A 24,597-nucleotide genomic window follows, 5' to 3' on the forward strand; every position below is an offset into this window, starting at 1 on the left:
TCTTGTTTCCAATCTCCCAGCCAGCTGCATAGTTGTAAAGTGGTCATGGTTTTACAAGCCTTAAAACGACTGTGCTTATGATGCCTTGTCTTGTCTTGCGAGCTATACTTTGTGTCACCACCATGTGTTGTTTTTAATTTCAAGAGTAGCACAGACTGTACACGCTTAGGCAAATAGTGAGTCTATTTTTGTCCAGACAACGTGTGCATTGAGTCCATGAGCGTACGGCTGACCAAGCGGACTGTCGAGGGGAGCATGGAGAACATTGAGAGCCTCGACCACACCATTAAAGAGTGAGTTTCATCCCCTTGGTGCAAAGCATGCTGTTGGTTGCTGTCAGAAATGTCCATGTTCACCAAATTACGGACAGTGTGGTCGCAGTCTTATAGCCTCTTTAAAAATCTACCATAGAGGGTAGACCATAGCAAGTGGTACCGTTCTGCTCATGACAGTACTCATATCAAGGTGTGTTGATCAGGAGACCCTGGCAATAACTGTGTAAGGAAGCCTTTGGGTACCTGCAAAAGTGACCGAATACTCTGGCAAAATAGAAGGCACAAGTGTTGTGATGAGGGGGTTCGTATACGTAACTGGGATACTTGCGCATATCTCACTAGTTCTTGTCATCTGGGAAAGAAAAAATAGAGGCCTTTTCAGTAAAAAATGAAGCTTAAAGAAAAGTTTTTGAAATTGCAAGATTGCTCCATTCAGATGCTGTTCTGTTGCACCCAAGTCAGCGTCTGGTGGTGACTGCCAGCATCATTCTGAATGCGTCACACTGACAACCACTGTGAATGTAGTGAAAATGTCTTTTCAGTGTCTGCTGGCATTATACATGCAAAAGAACGTCCCCTCTGTACTGATTGTGCTCTAGGATGAAAGTTCCTTCGCGCTTTGGTAGCTTACTCATTGTGCAGTCTCCAAGCTGCGCTCTTACTTTGGACCCCTGTTGTGACACATGAGCATTTCAACATTGCTGTTTGATGCTAATACACTAGTGAAGCATCTTCAGTTCTGAATGCAGACTTTGAGACAACTTTATGTTTGTTAATTCTTGAACTGCGCCACGGGGTGTTCGTTCTATGCAGATGGTGTTTTCAAATTGGGAGGTGTATAACTGTGCACTGATCACCAGTGGTGCCAAGAAAACTCACCAGTTTTTCACGTCAGATAAGCTTTTCCTTGGCTTAGTCCTTCATGCTTCTGCTTTGACAAGTTTGGAAAACTGGAGCCTTTGTCCGTAGCTTGCGCAGACCATTACACTTAACCCCTTCTGACATCACTGACTTTGCAAAAACAGTACTAGTCGCCTTGAAAAAAAAATTTGGAAAGTCACATGCACAGACGTAGAAGCTGTGCCGAAAAGGGTTAAACCGTGGTGCTTCTTTAGCCGAAAACATGGTGTTTCCTTAGCTAAACAGTCCTTTAGTCGTTAAAAATCAGGTTGTTTAGTGATTATTTCTGATATTCAGAATTCAGAAGCACTTTACTGTAGGTCGGCACCTTTGACTGCTGGAAGGGCATCGAAAATGCACCTGGTGCTGCGGAGTTGTGAGAGTGCACTGGCTCTCTTCTTTTTCAGGCTGAAGGAGCAGGATGCGGAGAAGCTGCGCACGGAGTACGAGCAGCTGCTGGAAGGGCTGCGGGAGGCACGGGAAGCACGGGAGTCCGACCTCATCCTGGCTAACCCGGGTCCGTCTCTTTGTTGCCATAGGAATGGATAACCCACTTCCTCCTTCCCTTTGTCTACTCATTTGGTAAAAGCGGGTGCAAAAAGCGGCACTCAAGGACTGGTGTCAAACGTTCCACCTCTTTGTTGTCATAATAGTAATGACAGTAATAGTATTCATTAATAGTAACCATATTCTAGGAAACAATCTAATTCCTCCTTACCTCCGTCGGTTCATGTGGTAAAGACAGGTGTGAAAAGCAGGATGCAAGGACTGGCGTCGAACGTTACAAAATGGTGTCTGTTCTCACAACAGATGAATCTGTAAGCGTATGCGGACATTCGCAGCTTGAAACTTGAGCAACTGACACTTTTGCACTCTGGGTGTCTTATTTTTTTTAACTTGTGAATTTACCTCAGTTGTTTTGGAAGAATTTGGAAAATGTTCGCTGAAGCATGAGCGTATGCTTGGTACCCTTGCGAAACAAGATGAGATATCGTGCTCTTTATGTTAGTACTTGCTTACTGATAGGTGTACTCATGCACTACAATGTACCAATGCAATTAAGTTTCATTAAATTGTACCTTGTACCTCCCAGGTCTGGGGGAAAACTATTCACAAAACAGCAGTTTGTGTAGCTGAAAACAGCCTATATACCGCACTTACTTAGGTAATGAACCCACTTTTTTTTTTTTCAAGAAAAATTGACTTCAGTTTGGGAGGTGGTTTCATTACGCAGGCAAAAATTTGACGAAATTTTTTTTTAGAATCGTCGATCTTTTCATCCATCAGTCACTAGTAGTTGCACCATCGGACAACCATAAGTCCGCCTCGTGTGGCAGAAGTCCATATGTAGCCCTTTTTTGGTCCATGACCTTTTTCCTGAGCAATATCACCCCAGAAGAGCTGACCACCAGGCTGCGGGAGATGTTATACCGATTAAAAACTGATGGGTACTTAGGGGTAATAGGAATCGAACCTGGTACCTCCCGAATGTGAGGCGGATGCTCTACCACAGTGGCCTTGGGACCGCGTGTTATCACTACCCAGCATCTTGGCGCGCTGCCAAGAAATGCACTGTGAACTGTGACAACCACAGCACTGCGCCAAATGGACAGACGCACAAAAGACTAAGGCTTTTTTTAATTTTTTAAAATTTCTCATTGTGTGAGGTGGTCTATTACGAAAGTAAATGCGCTATATATCCATTGACCGTGTAAAAGTAAACATATGCAGGGTGACAATTTTTGCAGTGCCGTCCTGCTACAAAAACTTGGTGTGAAGTGCCATTTATAGGCATTGTCACCGGGGATGATCACTGCTTAGAGCTCTTAGTTGGAAAGGTGTGCATGTGGGGAGCGTGCCAATTATTCTAAATTGGACACCGGAGTAGTAATGGGGACTATGGCACGAGGTAGAGCAAAAGGAACATCACAATCGCAAGGTCCTTGTACACAAGACCTTGTACACAAGACCTTGTGCAAAGGCACAAGGTCATCTGTGACCCTGATTGCAGTAGTTGTGTTTCAGTTTCGGGGAATACGAAATTTCTTGTGTTCTCAGGTTTCAAGTCCACATGAGAGAAGCCCAGGTGGCTGAAAACAGCTCAGTGTTGTTTCCATAGCTGAAAAAGAAATTTCGGTGAATGACAGTCTATCTTGATGAGTTATGTTGCGATCTGGACTTCCATTTTGTACAGGCGAGTTGCACGGATGTAACTCATGTGCCTCGTACAGCGGTTGTACAATTGCTTCATTTTGAGTTTAGTCTTAACACCTTGCTTCCCCTTTCTTCTCTTGCAGTTCTTCCTGATGAGGTGCTTCAGGGTAAGCGGTCTCTCTTCCCATTCCTGCTCCTCCTCTCATCATCTGCAGAAGAGGGGTTCAATGGTATCGTTGTGTGGGGTGGGTGGCAGAGGCGGTGCCGGGCAACATCCGTCTGGCGGAGCACTTTGTGGGCTTCCTGCGGCGTCTGCTGGAGTACATCAAGATGCGGATGCGGGCGCAGCACATGGTGCAAGAGAGCCCCGCCGCCTTTCTCAAGGACATCCTCCAGAAGGTGGGCGCCCAACATGTCGCTCGGTCACCGTATCGGCGGTCGTCTTTGTTTGTTTTGCGCCGAGTAGGAAGCTTTGTCTTTCGTGCACTTTGCTCAGTCATCTAGCTGTGTGACTGCGGAGATATTGTGCGTGCATTGTCATTGCAGTGAAGTGGCAGGCGCTGTAATGTACCTACAAATGGCTGCAAGGCTGGTCAACTTCTTTGGCAGAAAATTTTGAGCTTTGGTTTTCCAAGCCCTATGCTAGCGAAGTCTCCTTCGCTGGCACTCAATACGGGGGTTCTTGTCTGCTGACAAAATGTTGTGCTGGTTTTAGCAGAAAGTTGAAGCTAATCAGCTAGTCGTTGATGTTTTGAAAATGGGGCATAGGAAGCCAACTGCTCATTGATATTCTGAGACTTTGTTACGGGGACCCATCTCGAGTCTTTGAGACTTAAGCACTAGGATCCATTTTGAGGCTCTGCTCACTGGAGCATACGTTGCCTTGGGTCATTTGTCTTTAATTGCTTTGCTATCTGTGTGCCTGACTTTGGCCTCAGTGTTCCGCACTGCATGTAGCATTTTTCAGGCATGTGTGTCCATTGCTGTCGTGAGTAGCACTATGTCCTGACCACCAATGCAGAGACATGGATCATGTTTGCGAGCACGCTCCTGCGACAATAAGCTTGTCTGTTTCTGGGTCTCCTTCGTGGAAGTCTCTTAATAGGCTTGACTGTTCATTGCCGGGCAGGGGCAGTTATTCACAAGACGCAGAACGAAATGTGCACAGACAGCGGGTAGATTTGGAACAGCTCACTGAGGCATGCATGATACACTCTTAATCTGGTTCCACATACGTTGGGGTTATAAGTGGAACTTCTAAAAAGGTTTCACTTATAAGTGGAACTTTTTACAAGTTCCACTTACAAGTGGAACAGAAGGGATGGAGGGCGCAGTGTTTCTGCATGCTGTTGTGTTGTAGCGGGTAGGTCAAAAGCACAGAATGAGAGGCAACATGGGGTCGGTTGTCTTCCCGTCACGTTTAGGCGGGGCTGTTGGGAGAAGGGTAGAAACGTTGCGTACTCACTGTGCAAGGCCTAATGGTGGTGTGGCGGGTGGCGAGCTTGCAGGTGTGTCTAGAGCGCAAACCCCTGCGGTTCGCGGCCGAGCGGCTGCGGTCTCTGCTGCGCACCCTGGAGGTGGCCGACCCCACCAACTATGGACCACTGGTGCGGCTATGTCACTTTGCCAGTCTGGTCAGCACCTACACCAAGGGTGGGTTCTAGCATCATACTATTCTGTAGGAGTATGCAAATGTGTAAATTTTCAAAGACAAAATACTATGCGGAAAAAAAATGCCTTCGAACATCAAATTTGTGATCAGAGGGAAAAAAAACAAACAAAAATTTAAAAAAGAAATGCGACCATTGCTCTCTTGTTTACTTCAGGATACACGTGTTATTTGAAAATAAAATTAAACCAGAATTACTCATGAGTGTATACTCTACTGTGTTCGTCCCTATAGTCTTCCTTCCTCTTCTTTCCTTTGGCCGCGTGCCTTTGCGCTGAAAACTATGTCCTTAAATCTAGAATATCAACTAGCCCAACAACTAACTCTACTGAAGTACTGTAAAGTTTTTATAAGATTCCATTTGCCAGTGTTTTGTGCACAAAGGTCCTTACCTGCATGACACCTGTTGGAGCGTCATATCGGTGCTATATGCAGTGAACTCTCAATAATTCGACCTTCAAAGGACCAAAAAAAAACGTCCAAACTAACCAAAAGCTTGAATTATCGAATGAGCTTGAAAAAACTGCCAAAAACCATTTGCTAATTTTTGAATATTTGGAAAATTCTAAATATCAGTTCTTCAAATATCAATACGAGTCGAATAACAAGATACTTGATTCATATTTGAAATTTCGAATATTCACGCTCCCATTCACTTTTCACTTTCTCGTTTCGGCCACAGGGAAAAAGTGAAGGGTGAATATTAAGGGGAATATTGCAGCAGGGGGACTTGGTTTTGAGATTTGTAAGCCTTAATTGGTGGTGGTAGATGCATTCTCTCTGATAACGCTGGACGCAGGCTTCACGGTGATTGTGGAGCCATACGACGAACGGAGTCCTGGTGTGCCTAACCCTGTGATAAACCTGTCCTGTATGGACGCCTCGCTATCCATCAAGCCAGTCTTCAACCGCTTCCAGTCAGTCATCATCACTTCTGGGGTGAGCCACGGGATGTTTGAACACCATGTGACCCTCATATAGCCTGAATGTCTTTTGTCTGTATTTTCGGGCCCCTATTTCCCTTGATTCTGTGAAAAACGTAGATTTGAGTACAGTAAGATCTCATTGATTCGACCCCCAATAATTCAAGAATCCAAACAACAAAGTGCGGTCTTAGCCAAAGCCCATGCAAGTCTGCGGTGCTCATCAACATCATCATCATCATCGAGTGTTTTTATCATGAATAATTAACATTAATGAAGGAAAGGATTTTGGCCAGCCATGTTATCTGCTGTCGTACTCAAAGGCACTCGAGCTGCGCGCACTGGATAAGCGCACAACGTCCGCCCGTGGTTGTGTGACCACTGCATAGCTTATCACAGTGGGCGAGCGGCTGCTGTTTGCACAGAACACACAACTTCGGGTCCGCAAACAGAGATAAGCCTATTCTCTCCTCCCTCCCCCTTCACTTTCTGAAGATGGCGCTTACGCTGGCTGCACCGATGGGGAACAGTGAGAGAGCATGCGTGGTGATTGTGTACATAATCTGTGCGCAAGTTGCGTCTGGTCACGATGAAACAATAAATAAAAATAAATTGCACGCATGCCATTCAATGCACAGAACAGCTAGTGTTGGGGCGCCCGGCTGTGGTAGTCCAAAGCAGCACTAGCCCGTGTTCAATAGACAGGACGTCAAGCTTGTTTGCTGTAAAAACTCACAGATGCTCACCTGAGTTCGCTCATTGGTACGCGCGCTGCCTTGTGGCCACATGAGCGCCGTAAGGTCGTTAGGGATCAAACTCGGCACTCTTTAGACCGCTAGCATTTCGTGACTTAGAATAATGCAATACTTCTTATTCAACATCATCAGGCTGTTGGGTGCATCGGCAAAAAGCCAGTGATAAGGCTTGATGAGGCCGACGCGCCCTACAGAGGCAGTTTAGTATTGTCACGCATAAAAAACTTAGTTGAAATAAAGAAAAGTATGGGTTAACATTCAAACATTGAGAATGTGAGGTAGCACAGGTATCAGTCAGTTGTTCATCAACATTGATTCTTCATTGAATAAATTCGGGAGAGTGAAGCGCAACATTTGACAGCCGTAATTTGTGCACGTCCTGGGTAATAACCATTGAAAACTTGTTCTAGTTGAGTAAATAGAATCTTTACACTGTAATCTTGACAGCTGTAACATGAAACAGTTGTTTTTAATGATGCTTGCCTTGTATCATTTAAGAGGTAACGTTTTGTATAACTAGGGAAGTGGGGTGATGCCTAGTTCTTCAAAAATTGGGGCAGAATGTTCAAGTTGTGGGGCTGTAATAAGGGGATAAATGTATTTTCTCCCGTTAAATTGCGGTTGACAATCCAAACCACCGACCCCACCCAGTGATCGTGTGTGCTACCGAGTGCACGCTGACCACTGCAGCCCTTGCTCTTGGGAACAAAGGAGCAGCACGTGCTGACAACAAACAGGCATTTATTGCTGCAGTAACAACAAAGGCAGGTAGCAATAAAACACGCTAATGAATACAGATCGTCTGACTCACCAGCAAGGCAACAGGCCAATGTTCGCCCACGCTAGGGCAGGGGATAAACTCTGAGGCCGGACAGGACGAGCAGGCAGGAAAAGTTCCGCGAGGCTTTCGCCGGTGACTGCGGAAGGATGTGTCCGCTCGCGTCGAGTTCCTCAGCCCAAGAGAACTGGCTTTCTGGCATGCGCAAGGGGGAAAGGCTCCCGTGACTCCCCAGCTACCGCGACGCTGGCGCCATCTCTTGATAGTTAATGGTAACCACCAATGCTGACATTATTTCGCGATAGCTAGGGTAACTACCGCGGGGGAAAACCGACTTTATAGGGGAACGAGGGGAAATCGTTCCCCATAAAGTGGAGGAGCATTCACAATATTTCTAACAGCTTTCTTTTGTAGGAGATGCAAGCGGTTGATGTTAGTGATAGATGTGGTTCCCCAGACCAGAAAACAAACAGAAGAAAAGAGTGCGTTATACAACATTTGCTTTATATGCTTTGGCATGAAATATCTCAATCGACATAAAATGCCAACAGCCTGAGAGAGTTTGTTAACCACAAGGTCGACGTGATCATTCCAAGTCAAATTTTAATTAAAAAGGATACGAAGACTTTTGACTGTAGGAACTAATTGAATGAATGATGATCCCATCCTAAGACAAACTGGTGGCAGTAAAGTCAGTTTATTGCGAGATCTAAAAAACAGTGCTTTTGTTCTTTCAGGGTTTATTTTTAAAGAGTTAATTTTGGACTATTCTTGTAAAGAGTGTAAGCAATCTACTGTTTGTTGCTCAAGATCTACCAAGTTTGCGGCTCTGGAAAATAAGGAAGTGTTGTCTGCATAAATGACATAACTTGGATGATTGCTTATGCAGACGATGTCATTAATGTAAAAAATGAAAAGCAGTGGCCCCAGTATACTACCCTGTGGAACGTCTGAAGGGATATGCAAGGCGTCTGCAAGATATGCAAGGATCTTGGTTCTCCACCACTAATTGACACATGGGACATTCGTCATCGTTACACATTATGCACCTGGCAACAGCAGCAGCATTCAGACAATTGACTAGGCTTTGTCCTATTGAGAAACAAATGAAACACTAACCTGTAACAGCACAGGACTGCTATTAATGAGGTGTCGTCATGGCCACAGCTGCTACCGAAGTGCCGTCCAATATGTGCCGGGCTGCTTTTATAGTGGTTCTGCCAATGGTAGCGCCGTCTGTCGGATCGTTGATAGCAAGCCGCGATGATTAGGAAGTTCAGGCGTAGTTAGGGCACGTCTACTGCTTTTCTTCCTTGGTCACGTAGGAATTGTAAGAGCACTGCACTCGGTGTTATCTTCGGAACATCGATGTTGCCGGCAACCCAAAAGAATTCTACTGCTATCAACGAGGTGTCGTCATGGCCACTGCTGCTGCCATAGTTTGGTGAATGCAGAACAGTGAAAAAGCGATGTTCTAGTGCTCGAACTGCACCACATTTGCCATGCACGCCACTCTTCGCTATTCCGCAGTTCACCTGTTGTTCTCTGGGCTACACACATCTAGTGTGAATGTGAAGTATCATTGTGGGTTGCAGCTGTGTGAGGGATCTTCCGCTAATGCTGCAGACGCAGTCACCTCGCACGATGCACGGGTTCGAGTGCTGCTGTCAGAGGTGGTCTTGGACAGCTGCCGGCCTACTAGAGCGGCCCGTCACTGGGAGGTAGTTGGCGTGCGGTGGTTCGCAACTTAGTTGGCTCGTTCGTTTCCCTCGATGCTGCAGTGGCCGGGAACCCATTTTGTACAGATGACGCATCTGCGTAGCGATAGGTGGTCAATGCATGCACAGATTTGACGCACCAGCGGAGTTCCACAGCCAGATGTTTGTAGAAGGCTTAGGGCGACACGGGAGTCACTGAGCGCAGCGCACCTGAGTGATGATGGAGCAAGGCTGAGCAGCAGGTCCAGGCCTAATCGCCGGGCTAGCAACTGCACCGTGGTAGAGGAGCCCAGAAAATGCACATGCTGTTGGCGGGTATGGTAGCCATTACTGCTATCGAGCGAGCAGCTCTCTCTGTCCACAGAGCCATCAATGTAGACAAGCAGGTTGTCACATAGCTCTTCGTACGTGCCAGCTTTGGCTAGCCGCTGCAGAGCACAGCGTGGACCGTTCCACTTTCCCACGATGCCGATGATGTCTCGCCGAACCTCTGAGGCATTAGTCCAGAACGCGCAGAGGCCATAGGGGGCGTACAGTTGGTCAATTGCTTGTACTCGTGCAGCGCTGTTCTAGTGTGTAACTTTGGATGGTTACACAAGTGCTGCACTAACAGACCACAGTCTAGTGCTCGGTGCGGCCTGTTAACGTGGTGCAGTGCCCGCTGCATGTCTTGAAGTTTGAGTGGCCAGTTGCTCATCTTTGCCAGTCTCGCACACATTGTGGGTTCTTTTTGTAGGCCATGCCTCAGCCTGATACCAATGGGGCATAGCTCTTTTGGCTCGTTCAGGATTTAAAATTAACCAAGATTGAAATGTCTAGGTCTTAATGTATTTTATTATTTTATTTATTAGAATCTCAAGGGCCCCCAGGTGGGACATTACATGAGGTGTGGGCGCTCACGGCGGTTGACAGTGGTTTTTGTAAAGTGATTACAAAGATGAGGCTTCTTTGATGGCAGTCTTGAAGTGAGCAGGGTGGGAGATTAGCGCAAGGCTGCTGGGAAGGTCATTCCAGTCGCGAGCTCTGTACACGAAAAAAAACCTAAAGTTTAGCGCTAAGAACTTTGTTCTCATATCTCGGAGGCTTTCAAGCATCATTCATATCCTTGGGTCACATGGAAAGCAGTATCTCCACCTACAGTAAAATGTGCATGTGAATTCGGAGCTGCCCTCTCAAGTACAAATTCATCCGTTACCTTCGACTGGGAGTAGCAATGGCCGCAGTGCTGCCATCTGACTAGAGTTTTGACGGGATATCGCTTGTGCGCCGTTTTTCCAGATTTTCCAGATTTTTGTCGTCTATCATGAATCCCTAAACTGGCTTTTTTCTTAAAGAAAAAAAAAACTATCGGCCTAGATTTGGATAAATACGGTACATGCTGCAAAGAGCCCTACCCTCGGCTCTGATGGCTAGGTGCATAGGTTTTCTCCACAGCAAGCACTTCCCCTCTGCTTCGTTTGTAGAAGAAACTGTTTTTCTCTCATCTTGCTCGCACTACCCTAGGTGGAACGACGTCTCTGAGTTACTTTTGATCTATCCCTTTCCTAGAAGCTCTTTGAAAAGTTTTCGCATTGTCACTGTATATAACCGATGATAATCCCCGTCGAACGGTAAATCTTCTGAAAGCCAATAGAAAGTCATCAAATGAAAGGTTCGAGACTAGCTCTAGATGAACGGCTCGAGTGACAGCGCATGTGAAGAGGGCAATGTACGATTTTCAGACTGTTTCATTGTCTTTAATGAAGTCGTTTTGCTTTTGTTTTCATGTGCTAGCTTGCAGTCTGTTCAGCTTCTCTTTGCTGTTCCCAATGCAGTGTGTTGCAAAAACTGATCACAGCAACAGTTTTTGCACAGTTACTTTCAGCTACATTTCTTTTTCTGGACCCCAAGTATGGCTTCCATCACAAACACATTTCACTCTCGCTCTCGTACGGCTTCTCTGATGGTTGCAAAAGAGGGCCAGGTCAAGTGTGAAGGGCCATTTTTATGTACTCGTCTCTTCTTCCATTCTCTTCTTCTCTTCTCTTCTTCCATTCTCGGCAGCATGATAATACGAACATTATTTGTAACCACACAAGCAAAGTTTTGATTGCTCGCCGGAGTGGTGCAGTAGTTGCGTTGAACTGCTGTGCCCAAGGATGCGGGATAAAATCCCGACCACGGTGGTCAGTTTTCGATGCATAAAAAAGCAAGGCACCGGTGTGCTGTGTGATGTCAATGCACGTTAAAGAACCCACGGTGGTTAAACTTTCCGGAGCCCTCTACTACGGTGTCTTCGATGACCAGAGTCGCCTTGGCACTTTAAACATCGTAAACGAAACCAAACCAAACTAAATCAAAATTTAACTTGATCCTAAATTAATCAGAAAGCCACAATTTTATACATACATTGCTTGAGGTTTCTTCTGGAGTCGCCTGCTTGGTCATTTATTTTTCTTCTACTGTTGTGGAAGGACTTTTGTGGTGAGAGCTACATTGGTCACTGTCTCGCCATTTTGCCATGCCTGTCCGAAGAGCGAAGAAAGAAGTAGTAGTCATGGGAGGTGGTAGCTGGCAGTTGACATGGCCGAGCACTAACTGGATGCAGGGCTTCCAAACATTACGTTTGGCAGGAGCTGCCAACTCAGGTCTTTCCTTTCATATGGGAGGGTGATATCGCAATCAGCCTACCAAAACCCTTGCATTCATGTTATCCCTAGGCCACACAGGCACGTTCATATGGCTCGGTTAAAGCGGGGCTTTATATGTTGGCTGGTAGCTTACGCTGTCGCGTCATTGTAAAAGTGCATTAAAATAGAGAAAAAGGTGCCGTAGTGGAAGGTTTCAGACCACCGTGCGATAGAGGCTTTCGCCTCATTGCACTTTAGTGGTCAAAAGTTCCCCCTATGGCATAAATAAAGCTGAAACCATAGAGTAAACTATGCGCAAATACCATGTCTTTACTTTTAAGCCGAACCTAAGCGTAGCGATGCAGATAGCTCTCGCTTAACTCCAGGTTTAACCACAAGCTAAATGACAGCTAATTTTTTCCTTGGTAACACATTATGTATGTGTTTCTGTTCTGCAGACCCTGTCTCCTGTGGAGATGTATCCCAAGATCCTCGACTTCCGGCCTGTGGTGTCGGCCTCACTTAGCATAACTTTGGCTCGGCCCAGCATCTGCCCGCTGGTAAGTTGTTTGGACTCTCCCTCCTTCCAGTAGGAGGGCTTCTCAAGAGATTGCCCACCTGTGTTATCCCTGTCAATGGTTCTTATACCCCGGTCGCACGGGCACTTTCAGTCGTAATCAAGTCAATCAAATCAAACTCGATGCAGATCAGGCGTTGCTACACTGCGAATTGAACCGTGATCACCCACGATCCTGCTCTACTGTCTCCACTGCAGTCGAGCTGTCGTTGCCATCCTCGTTCCCAGACATTAATCAAATACACTAACTAAAAGTAAAGATTAGAAAAAACATAGATTATTAAAATAGATAATGTTGTGTTTAAATTTATGTGTTCTGAATTGCAAAGCTGTGTTCTAACTCTGGGAACCACATATTCGTTTTGCTAGTGGTAAACAAACGTGTGGGCCCGAACGTGTTCACCAGTTCCCACGTGTGCTAGTCGCCTGGCGTCCTGCCTACGTCTGCAGTGGACGACACAACTGCTACTCGTCCGCAGAAGCTGTGGCCTGACAGAGAACAATGTTTTTATCAAGCTTGTATTTCTATATACATTACAAACTGATCGCTATGATTATTGTGTGTGCAGCGCCATCTCTTGGGTAGCAACCGAACTTGTCGAAAAGAATCGAGTGGGTACGTCTCGACTGCAGTTGAAACTTCAACCACGATCGTTAGCAACCACGATCCAAAGTGCCCGTGTGGCAGCGGTATTCGTGTCAGGCAGCTAACTTGCAGCTCCCTCCCCCTCTACCCCCCGGGTGCAGATAGTGAGCAAGGGCAGTGACCAGGTGGCGTTGAGCTCCCGCTTTGAGACCCGCGAGGAGGTGTCCGTGGTGCGCAACTACGGGGCGCTGCTGGTGGAGTTGGCATCATGTGTGCCGGACGGCTTGGTGTGCTTCTTCACCTCGTACGTGTACCTGGAGTCTGTGGTGGCCGCCTGGTATGAGCAGGGGGTCCTTGACCAGCTGCAGAGGCGCAAGCTGCTCTTCCTCGAGACACCCGATGCAGCCGAGACCGCACTGGCCTTGGCCAACTACGTCAAGGTGCTGTGCATTGTGACCGCGTGCGCATTGTTGGACTGCCTATCATTATGGTCTAGCATCATGTCGGCGTGGATCTGCGAGGCACAGGTGTGAGAAAAATTGGCTGTGTGTCCTCTTGTTGTGTGAATAGCAAAATTGAGCCATTACAATGGCTATTCATACAACATTGCTGTCATTGAGCGACGCTTGACTACTGTGCAGGATGTTTTGAATCATCGCCTCCTTTAGAAAGATGCCGGCCGTATATGCCGAAAACGTGCTGCCGTTACCTTTCCTCATTTTCACATGACGTGGTAGCTGGCGGTTCTTGCGAATCTCGCCTGCAACATGCATTTGTGCTCGAGCTTTCCGGACAGCTGCTCCGGCTTCGATACCTCGCCACCCCAATCCCCTTTGCAGAGCTAGGGACGTAGCTAGCGCCATCTCTTCACAACCGCCCGCAACTCACGGCACAACGGCTACAGTGGGTAAGGAAGCGATGCCACAGGCATCTTTCTAGATTAGGCGGTGCTTGAATGTTGTGCAATAATGGCTCCTCGTGTGGCTACAGCAGCAAGAAAAATTTTAATGCCCATAGAGGGTTGCAAAGCAACAGAATTCACATATGCTCTCCTATTCTAGTAATTCAGTGGAACCTCATTTCAAACAGATTTGAGGAAAAAAAGAGATTAGGAGGACATGAGCTTCGTCTTTACAGGTATGACGTGATAGTGTCGGTGGCCCTTGTCTGTGGCTACCTTTGCATACTTATAAGTTATTAGTTTGCTATACTTGTCTGACACTAAAGCCTCAACTTGTGCCTCCTATGCCCATGATTTTTCACTGAACACATCGACACTGACCATGCCAGTGTTGAATTTTAGTGTGACAGCGTTAAACACTGTCGCAGTAAAAGCGTATTAACGGGGAAAGCATGTGAGCCAGGATCAGCTGAAGTCTCGAAAAATAGGGTTCATGGATAAGCAGAGAGGAATTTAAATTGGCTCATTCACTTCCTGTAAAGGCTGGTCAGGACATAACATGCATTGGTGAATGCGTCGTCTTTTTTACTGGACTAATCTCACTATTTTTTGCGTGCCTTCCGTGAGCTGATGTGCATGTACAGCTTGGCACCACATACAGTATTATTAGGATGCAGTATCTCTCGTTTCCTACTTGGATGGCATGAGGGTGAGCAGCACTTGAGTTTTGCTGAAAAGTTTGCTTTAGTTTGTTTGCAACTGTTCCTTAGTGAAAACCCTTCTCATGACACCTCCTAAACTTTGAGGATCTGGAGTGCTTGCATGCAACCTTAAGTGGGCCCATATCATCCATCTCGTTGCAGGCATGCGAGAATGGCCGGGGGGCTGTGCTTCTCTCCGTGGCTCGAGGCAAAGTGTCCGAAGGCGTGGATTTTGGTGAGTGCCCTGGGCTACGTCTACCCCTCTTCCTCCTCTTCAGAGTGAGTAACCAGGCTTGCTCTCTTTCCTGCCCTGTGCGCAGACCACCACCTGGGCCGTGCCGTACTCATGTTTGGCATCCCCTTTGTCTACACCCAGAGCAGGATACTCAGGGTGAGTGGGGGCAGATAGGTTGGAAAGGGAGAGGGGCAGGGGAATCACCGTGGAGGTAGTAAGTAGTAAAACAGTGGGAGCTTCTTAAAGTGCATTTCGGGGAACTCTTCAGTTCCTTAAAGTACTTTTCAAGTTCTCTGAGCACTTGCATAAATCTGTGAATGCTGCGTCAACCCTCTGCCCGCCCCCTTGTGATGGTGCACGGGTTAGGGCGCTCGAGTTCTGTGTTCAAGGATGTGGGATCGAATCCCGGTCACAATGGCTAATTTTTGATGGAAGCGAAAAGCAAGGTGCCCGTCTGCTGTGCGATGTCAGTGCGCGTTAAAAAACCCCAGGGGGTCGAAATTTCCGGACCCCTTCACTATGGCGTCTCTCATAGCCTGAGTCGCTTTGGGACGTTAAATCCCACAAACCAAACCAAATCAACCCACTCCCACATCAGCTATTCAGTTATTCTTTGGCTGTTTTTATTTTATCTGTCAGATAACCGTAGCTAAATTTCATGAGATACTGTTTAATCATACAGCTAGCCACTGTAAGCTTCAGGGACTATGCACTGAGCCACTTTTTGAGGGACTGTAAACATTGAAGACATCTTGGCCAAGATGTGAGTTTTTGCCCTCGGGGCTGGTTTTTGTGCCAATTGCCACCGCCACTGCTAGCACAAACATGTGTGTTAGGTCGTGGCTGTGGCTTACTCAGCCTTCTTGCAAAATTCCTAATCGCAGTGGCTAACTGCACTGCAGTTTAGACTGAGCAAAGGCATGCACTGAGATCTGCTGTTGGGGCACCTACAGTTATTTTTCAGACAGGCTTAGCACGTCAGCCTCACCTTGAAAGGGCAGCTCCGAGGGTTTCGTCAACATTTTGAGTTCATAATCACATCAGATTCCATAAAATCCCTTCTCCCTATTACAAAAAATTTCTTTTTAAATATACTGAGTAGAAGTATTTAAAGAAAAAACAATTACCATGAAACTGAAACCGAAAGTAAGTTTTGACCAACCTATGACATGACAACATACCAAGCTATGACACCATGGGTACGGTGGCAAAAACAATTGTGCGTATGTTAATTAGCTAAACTGGCTATTGCAAGTGACAGTTGGAGTCGCTGTTTGTCAGAAATGACCGAAAGCAACCTCAAAATTTTGTAATGCATCAAACGAAGTGCCGTGCATCTAGTTAGGGCACGTGCCCAAGGTTGCTCGTAAAGATCTTTCCGATTGATGCCATGAATTGGGAAATTTTAAAATTCATTTGCGCTACTACAAAAAATTGGAATGCTGCTAAATTTGGTACAAATGACCAGAAAGCTTCTGAGAATCTACTGTGAATCTACTGTCTACAGATGCCACTCACACGATTCGGAAGAAAAATGCCTAAGACATTTGATGCCTCCACCCATCTAAAGTAGAGTAGACGTCCTATTCTGTACCACTGTTGTTTAGTTTAACACAGACACCGCCACCACCTGGCACAGTTAAACTTCGCCTGAACTGTTGGCTGTAAGATTGCTGATAAGATTCCTATTTCCCCATGGAAGGCCCGGCTGGAGTTCCTGAGGGACCAGTTCCAGATTCGGGAGAACGACTTCCTCACCTTTGACGCGATGCGGCACGCTGCACAGTGTGTGGGTCGTGCACTTCGGGGCAAGACGGACTACGGCATCATGATCTTCGCCGACAAGGTGCGCTGCCATTTTTACGAGGCTGGCAAGCATGGATGGGGATGGAACTGATGTGGAGGTGCTGCTGCAATCTATTGAAGGACACCCAGCTCAGCTCTATGCAGAGTTTGTTCTTTGTAACAGGGAGTTCTTTGGCCCTTTCTGGTTGTGGTAATCTTCATGGGGCAGTAAAAGACATATCTGTTGCTGAAATAAAATTGAAGTAAAAGAGGGAAAAAATTCTTCCCCACTGTTTGATAACAGGATCATAATGTCAAGGTTGAAAGAGACTTCATGATTGTTGCTATAGAAAGGGAATTTTCTTATTGCCAAGGGATAAGAGGCAATGCAAATCAAGTCAGATTTAACGAATTGACATTATTGCCAGCCTGCTTGTGAAAACTGTCAGTGATGGCAATTGCTGTTTATTATTTTATGGCCTTTCCTGCATTATAGTAAAAGCTGTATTACTAATGAAAACATTTCCTGTGCCATTGAAGTGGGGTAATCAATCAATCAATCGGTCGGTCAGTCACGAGGGCCATTTTCGCTCTGCTTGTTTTTGTGGGCTGTCCGGGATATGTAACTTAACCTGCAAAGGTGCATTGTAAACAAAGCTCCATGTTTTCATTGCACTGGTGATATTTCGCTTCTGCAGGAAAATTTTGATTTGGCAAAGCAACAAATATTTAAAGCTGTGCTCACTGTTAATTTCACTTCTATTGTCATTGAAAATGCAGCAGGTAAGAAAAGAAGAAAGGAAGAAGGCTGACCGAAGCTGCTTAGTGCTGGCATCTGTATGCTGTGTGACTGGTCATAATGGCATCAGCGGCACATGGAAAGTACAGTCACAGTCAGGCTTAAAGCGTGCATCATTGCAATGCCATTCAGTCTTCCCCAGTGCCTTAGTTGCCCTGCTGTTGCTGCTGGAAACATGCTGCGCCGTCACGTTAAACAGTGATTGCAGTAACTGTTGTGATTTGTATCAGCCGTGAGTGTATCAGTGTATATTTGCACACAGCATATTCATTAAGCAGTACTCTTTGCTCACTGGGTTTTGCGTTAATGAACATTTCTGTGAATTTTTACCATCGATAGAACTCTCTCAGCTAGTGCTTGCTTGCTTCAGCTTATTGCTAGCACAGAGGAATCTTTTCTATGTGTTAACTTTGTAATTGCTGTACTATGGTCATACATGTGCACTGTGTTTCTTTTGTGCAGTACCTTTCCGCTCTAACAGTCTTCTCCGGCAGCAAAGCGTTTTTAGATTGTGCCAAGTTGCCTGGACGAGATACCAGTATTTAACCGACTGAACTTTGCCAATTCTGTGAGGAATGTGCTTGTAATGCGGTGCACGATGTGTCTCGTTTCCGCAGCGCTTCTCTCGGTATGACAAGCGCAGCAAGCTCCCCCGCTGGATCCAGGAGCACCTTCAGGACTCCCTGTGTAACCTGAGCACCGAGGAGGCCCTGCAGGTGGTGCGGCGGTTCCTGAGGCAGATGGCGCAGCCCTTCACTCGGGTACGGGCCCGATTCCTGCTGCTCTTCCTGTTACTCTGGTGGCAGACCCCTTTGGCACGTGCCACGGAGCAGTCACTTTCCCAGCGTCTGCTTTTTCATATTGAGGGCCTCGTTTAAGCTCGAACCCCAAGGCAATGGTTGTTCGATGTGGCGTCAGCATCTCATGTACTTGTGTTGTCGGTTAGCACCTGCAGGAGAGGGGGATCGGACAAATGAAGGAGACGAATTAGCATTTTCTGGATGAAGGTATTGAGAGATTGTCACTCTCAGGAGAATAATTCCCCGACCATAGCTAACTGTCCTGTTCAGTGGTGAGGAGAACCTAATGCAGTAGTAAGGGGGACGAGAGTGCGGCAACTAAAGTGTAAGAATGCTATACTGAGGTGGTCACATTCTCCCCCCACCGCGTGCGAGAGCGCTACCCGCTTGCAGCCATAGTATGTTTCGGGTGTGTTGCCATTGGCACCGGCTGCCTTGAACCTTGTCCGGCGTTGGCGCACAGGGTGCTGCGAAGCATGGTTCCAGGCTGGGTGGCTCGGTCTGGTGTGCTGCGCTACTGTGTCCGTACAGCTGCACTTGTGTTTTGTTTTGAACGTGTACTTTTGAATGTCGTATCCTTGTTTGGCATTTGTCAGTGCAGAAGTCCACAGCTGGTGAGCATTGTGTAGGTGAAGGTAGCAGCGCTGTTTCTTTTTCCTTTTTTGTGACATGCTTGCAATGGAAAGTGCTTTGTCCAAAACTGCAGTTCAAGCAACAGAGCCTGTACAGGGCGAATCCTTTTAGTCAGTGCTCCGTCTTACAGTCTTCATTTGGAAAAGTGGCACTGGGAGAGTCTGAGAGCAGACTGGACGTTAACGTCTACGGACCACATCTGCGCCAGGCGTTCTTCAGAAAAGAGGCCTTGGCTGTCCAGTGATGCAGTTTCTGTCTTTTTTCCAAGCTGTCTAAAGTAACTCGAGTGGCCCGATACACCTTGAAAGCCACCTCAGAAGTGAGAACCTACTGTGCAAGCATCCAAGCTATTTTTCTTCCTGTTTTGTGTGAGATGTTAAACTGCTGCTACTATTGCATTGAAGCTGTGTCTGTCTTGCACATTTATATTAAGGCATGAATTTTTTTTATTACATTTTAATTATGACAGTGTAAGCTTCTGAGATAGTTATATCCTAAAATTTTTTTTTGATCCAAGTGTGTGTTACTAAAGAGTATTTGACTGGGTACTGAACTACGCTCACTCAAGTCCTTGCAGAACATTCAGGAGCTCCTTTACCTCCATTGGAAGGGCGTTTAATGAACATTATACCTTGTCTGTGATAATTTGCATCAGAATAAAAATGACATCCGCTCAGGCTGTCACGTGTCAACTGTATTAGTTACGTTATGATCCAAAATCCGACACGTCCTTTTTCCCCGCCTGTTTCATTTGCCATGTGAGAATGTTTTTACCTACTCATGTGCAGCCTGATCACAACTTTGAGTCGTGAATGACCGCGTTGTACTACTAGTCCACTGCATCATGAAATTTTGCCCCCTTAAAAGAAAAATGAGTGAACAGTTTTCTTACATGCATTTAGAGTCAAAAAGCAATGATAAACACAAAAATTTGGAGGACTTTTAAGCTTCGCCTTCAAGAGTGGAACGCGATAGCGTTATTGCACCTCGTCGAGAAAACTTATTAAACGCAAGGGTATTGGGGCATCCTCGCAACGGTACCCGCGCGGCCCGAAGGGGAGAAGCGGGTGAGCGAAGATAGTGATCTAAAGAAAGGAAAGACGCTTGATTCTACAACCCGTGAGGGTGCACGGCGAAACGTCAGGGGCGAGTGGCGCGCCACGTGTCGGGGCAGCGCCGCACATTGCAAGGAGGGGTTCTTCTGTGTTTGCCGCAAGGTGGCTCTGCATGTGCGCAAAGCGCAGAAGAAATGTAGCGGAAACGTGCTTCGCTACTCGTGTAACTGCGACTTCTGTAACATGCTCATAATTACCGATATACACCGCAGTATAACGTTCTACGGCAAGTTTTTAAGGCAACACCGCATTCACTAGAAGCGCTTTTGTACCGCTTTCAAGCATCGAACTCGTGGCTGAGTGGTAGCGTCTCCGTCTCACACTCCGGAGACCCTGGTTCGATTCCCACCCAGCCTATCTTGGAAGTTGCTTTTTATTTACGAAGTGCATGTTTACTTATGAAGTGCATGCCGGGATTTATCGCTCACGCCAACGCCGCCGACGACACCGGTTTTTCTGCGACACGAGCTCCTTAACGCTACCGCGTTAAAACGGAAATTTTTCCAGTGCAGTAATCGTTTGCACCTTTAGTGAGCAGAAGGATGGAGACTTGAGGTTCATCGCTTATATTTAATATGCTTTGATCAGTGACTACCTTATAAACCGGAATATAGGTCGAGATTTTTTCTTGAAAACGCAAGCTAAAGTCGCTCCCGTCTTATATAGCGGCCTTTGGCAGAATTTGAGGCACAGTCTGGCAACAAGTTTCGTGTCTGCTCCTGAATGGACAGCCAAAGCCGTATTGACATCCAGCAGTTGCTGGATTTTTGTTTTTTATTCCAAGCGCATTTGTCTTCACGTGCGCTCTTTCCTTCAATCTATAATAGTATAAAATGTGCGCTGTTTCCTTCAATCTGCAATAGTATAAAATGCCTCTTTAGCAATGAATAGCGGCATGTGGAGGGAATTTACGTCTTCCCAGAAAAAGTTGGTGCTCGCCGAAGTGAACATCAAAATGGTTGCTTGCTCAGCGACTGTTTAGCGTTTTAGAAAACATAGTGCGGTGGCATCGACCAGATCAGCTGTTTGCGTGAAACCTTTCAGGGAGTGCTGCCGAAGCAACACACTTGATGGAATTAGATGATGCTCTGGGAGGTGGCGAGGGGCACAGTCGTCTTAGCCCAGTTAAGGAGGCTACACACTTGATGGAACTAAATGATACTCTGAGAGGTGGCGAGGCGCAGAGTCGTCTTAGCCCAGTTAAGGTGCCCCTACGTCCTAAAGGAGGCAGTTACTGAGCTGCGCATTCCCATTCTTTCCACTCCTCTCCCAACACGTCCTCCCCTCCAACCAAGTCCTATGACGCTGCTGTCAGTTGGGAGTGAGATCGTAGCTTTGGTGATGCAGGGACACAGCCAGTGTTTTAAATATATGCGTTTCTCCACTTTTTTTCTCTCTTCTTCACTTCAAGTTAAGGGTGTCCACCTATATTTAAACTCGACCTATAATACGGACACGGTAGTTCGGATAAAGCAGGGATTTCACGAGCTGAACGTGAATGGACTTTGAGTGCTGCTTGGTCTGTGTGCGCATCATTAATCAGTGCGCGTCACGGCGTATGCTGATGACATCACGCTCTGCAAAAGGTAAATTCATATCAGCAGATTTTAAGACTGGCACACGTTTCATTTCAATTTTGAGCAACAAATTTTTTTTGCGCTTTGAGTTGTATTCAGGCCACTAAGTGCGAAAATTGAGAGTAGGCAGTGCACCCTCGAGCTGGCACAACCACTGAGCAGGGACAGCTGAAATCAGTGCCATCTATCGGCTTGCAGTATAACTACAATGCGAGCCCTGGCACAGCCAAACATGCTATGGACGTTTCAGGGGGTGCAGTGTCAACACATTAGTGTTCTTAGACTCTGGCGTTGATGGAAGCATCACTTGTGCTTTGTAGAAGCAAGCCGCACCTGTAATTGCTAAAGCAGTGAAAATAATGCATGGTCACACGCAGTCAGAGCTTTGTGTGCCTACTGGAAGACTCTGCTGGCAGGTGTGTACTAATACGAGTGGCATGATTTTTCTGAAACAATTTGATTGGTGATGCTTTGGTAGGGGTAGTGAATTTATAATAATTGTACCAGACCTAATGTTTCTCCCCGTCGTGGTGGTGCAGCGGTTAGGACGCTCGACTGCAGTGCCCAAGAATGCAGGATCAAGTTCAGGTTGCTGTGGCTGCTTTTCGATGGATGCGAAAAGCAAAGTGCCCATGTGGTATGCGATGTCAGTGGACATTAGAGAAACCAAGGCAGTTGAAATTTCCAGAGCCTTCCACTACGGCACCTCTCATAGCCTGAGTTGCTTTGGTGCATTAAACTTCATAAACCTAATGTTTCAAAGAAGAATATCGCTCAGAGCCAGAAGAAGGGAAGGCAAGGACAGGGTGGGAAATTAACTTATATCATTCAATTGCAAGTAGAGCACCCATTCTCTCCTTTTCTCTTCTTGTCCTGTTTTCTTGCTCTGCTTTTCTTTGGAACATTGTCTCACAAATTGGTATCTCACTACACTGATGTACCTGCTCCTGCATAAAAGGATAATATAGCTACCATGCCATTGCCATGTGTGGAGTGCCCTTCTGCCTGCCTGTTGTGGATTTTAAAACCAGTGAAATGACCCCTTCTAGCACCTTTTCTTGGCTGATTCACTGCAGCAGCATTCTGGCTGCTTGTTGATGATTGCCTTTGCGTTGCGCATGGAGCCATCATCACACGTGTCGACATATATGGATATTTTTTTTTTTTGTAAACTTAAGGCACCGGGAAAATCTCGTCGGCTGTTGATCTGTACACCACCCTGTATTTATACAAACTCACAGCACGATATCTACCTCAAACAGTTTCAGTCGAGAATGCCAACTCCTGATGATTGACGAAGAGTGTTTGTGGCTCAGTAACAGCCACATCCAAATACTAGTGCCAAGAAGGAGATTATTTATCGGCCTTCACCAACCAGCAGTGGTAACCGTCTGTGTGCCTGTTCGCAGGAGGACCAGCTGGGCGTGTCACTACTCACAGCCGAGCAGCTCCAGATGGAGGAGACGAGGAAGAAGATAGAGAGCCGGGTGCAGCTGCATTGAGAAGGGCCAGGACTGTCCATCAGAAGTGTTCTCATCATTAGCATTAGTATTTAATAAAATGCCAATCGATGCAGGGGCTCCTTCCAAATGGTTCGCCTTGTGCGAACACTCAAAAAACTGAAGCAGAATTTGGCGCTGGTGGTAGCGGTTTATTGAAATAATACATTAAAATCTCGGTGATACGAATCCGGTTAATACGAATTTTGAAGTTGTACGAATTCACGATATTCCCTGGCTGGAGTGCATTGAGTACAATGTTCAAAATTTCAGATGTTCCGAACACTTTCCCACGCCACTGCGGATGATACGAACGCGCGAATTGCCACCGCTACCTTGAGCAGTATGCACTGCCCGCACATCGCTGACTCCGCGATCGCCAGCCGCGCTGTCTGTATGCATCACGAGCAGTTCGCGGGCCCACGTCGCGATTTTCTTTTGGGATCACACCGCGAAAAGCTTTCAGCGGCGCGTGGCCCAAAAACCGCAGACGTCGCAACCGCCGCGGGTGCGCACGGACTGCACATCGCTGGTTCTACGATCGCGATCTGCGAGCAGTGTGCGGCGTCGCGCGGAAACGTTGGCGCGGCCTGCATGTCACCGTTTTCGGTCGTGCTGTACGCGCCGCGAGAAGTACGCCGAGGCCGGCGGACCGCGCGTCGCCCGCATCGCGAAAGTTTTCCACGCTGCGAAAAGTTTGTAGCGGTGCGCGGCTGTGAGGAGCAGTCGGCGGCGCATGCGGCGGGCACGCGCGGGCTACACATCCGTATACTTCGCAACCGCCAGTCGCGCTGTACACATCGCGAGCAATCTGCAGCGCCGCACGGCTGGCACGTTGTCATCTCTTGTCGCGCTGTACGCACCGCGAAGGCCCGCGGCCCGCGCGTCGCTGTGTGCACCGCGAGTGGCGAGCTGTGACCGCGTGACCGTAATAAACCTCGAACGTAAATAGATATGCACAACTGCCTTTCCTATGCTTCTGCATACTTATTTTCGTTCGTTTTGATACGAATGTTCGGATGATACGAATTTTTTCGTGACCCCGTGAGTTTCGTATCACCGAGGTTCTGTAATAAAAAAAAAGTAGAGACAAGAGTGTTGCCGATCACGGAAACTGCTTCGACTTGTCCTCTTCGCGGATTCCTACCTGCCAATAGCCTGAAGTGAGGTCAAGCGTCGTGAAATATCGAGAACCCTGCAGCAGATCCAAAATGTCATCGATTCGCGGTAATGGGTGCACGTCTTTCTCGGTAACCGCGTTCACCCTTTGGAAATCAACGCAGAAACGCCAACCTCCCTGCGGCTTTTTCACGAGAACGACGGGCGATGACCAGGGACTGTGCGACTCTCTGATCACTCCGTCACGAAGCATCTCTTCCACTTGCGCTTTAATGACCTCCATCTCGAAGGGTGGGTGGCGGTACGGATGTTGACAAATGGGTGCTGAGCTGCCCGTGTTTATAGTATGCTCCGTTACGTGAGTGCGCTGAATCGGATTGTGCTCGCCGGTAAACAGGTGACGAAACTTATGAATAACGGACAAGAGCTCATCCCTCTCAGATGGCGTCATGTGTGGCCCAGTTTGGACGTCAAAGTCCTCTGTCGCAG

General features: G+C 47.0%; 1 protein-coding gene across 1 annotated transcript in view; it reads left to right on the plus strand.

Annotated features, from left to right (window-relative positions):
* The window catches only part of Xpd (general transcription and DNA repair factor IIH helicase subunit Xpd), a 48,457-nt gene extending 25,314 nt beyond the window's left edge, over window positions 1-23,143 (plus strand). Inside the window, exons 10-22 of the mRNA XM_084580714.1 lie at window positions 197-293; window positions 1,583-1,692; window positions 3,473-3,496; window positions 3,586-3,728; window positions 4,838-4,982; window positions 5,798-5,937; window positions 12,240-12,341; window positions 13,106-13,384; window positions 14,709-14,781; window positions 14,867-14,937; window positions 16,484-16,627; window positions 17,983-18,126; window positions 22,900-23,143. Coding sequence (XP_084436840.1) covers window positions 197-293; window positions 1,583-1,692; window positions 3,473-3,496; window positions 3,586-3,728; window positions 4,838-4,982; window positions 5,798-5,937; window positions 12,240-12,341; window positions 13,106-13,384; window positions 14,709-14,781; window positions 14,867-14,937; window positions 16,484-16,627; window positions 17,983-18,126; window positions 22,900-22,992 — 1,565 coding nt within the window. The 3' untranslated portion in view covers window positions 22,993-23,143. The remainder of the gene's footprint in view (window positions 1-196; window positions 294-1,582; window positions 1,693-3,472; window positions 3,497-3,585; window positions 3,729-4,837; window positions 4,983-5,797; window positions 5,938-12,239; window positions 12,342-13,105; window positions 13,385-14,708; window positions 14,782-14,866; window positions 14,938-16,483; window positions 16,628-17,982; window positions 18,127-22,899) is intronic.
* Window positions 23,144-24,597: the final 1,454 nt, after the last annotated feature.

This window comes from Amblyomma maculatum, chromosome 10, assembly GCF_055883805.1.
Source record: "Amblyomma maculatum isolate TAMU_Amacu chromosome 10, ASM5588380v1, whole genome shotgun sequence".
Lineage (NCBI taxonomy): Eukaryota > Metazoa > Arthropoda > Arachnida > Ixodida > Ixodidae > Amblyomma > Amblyomma maculatum.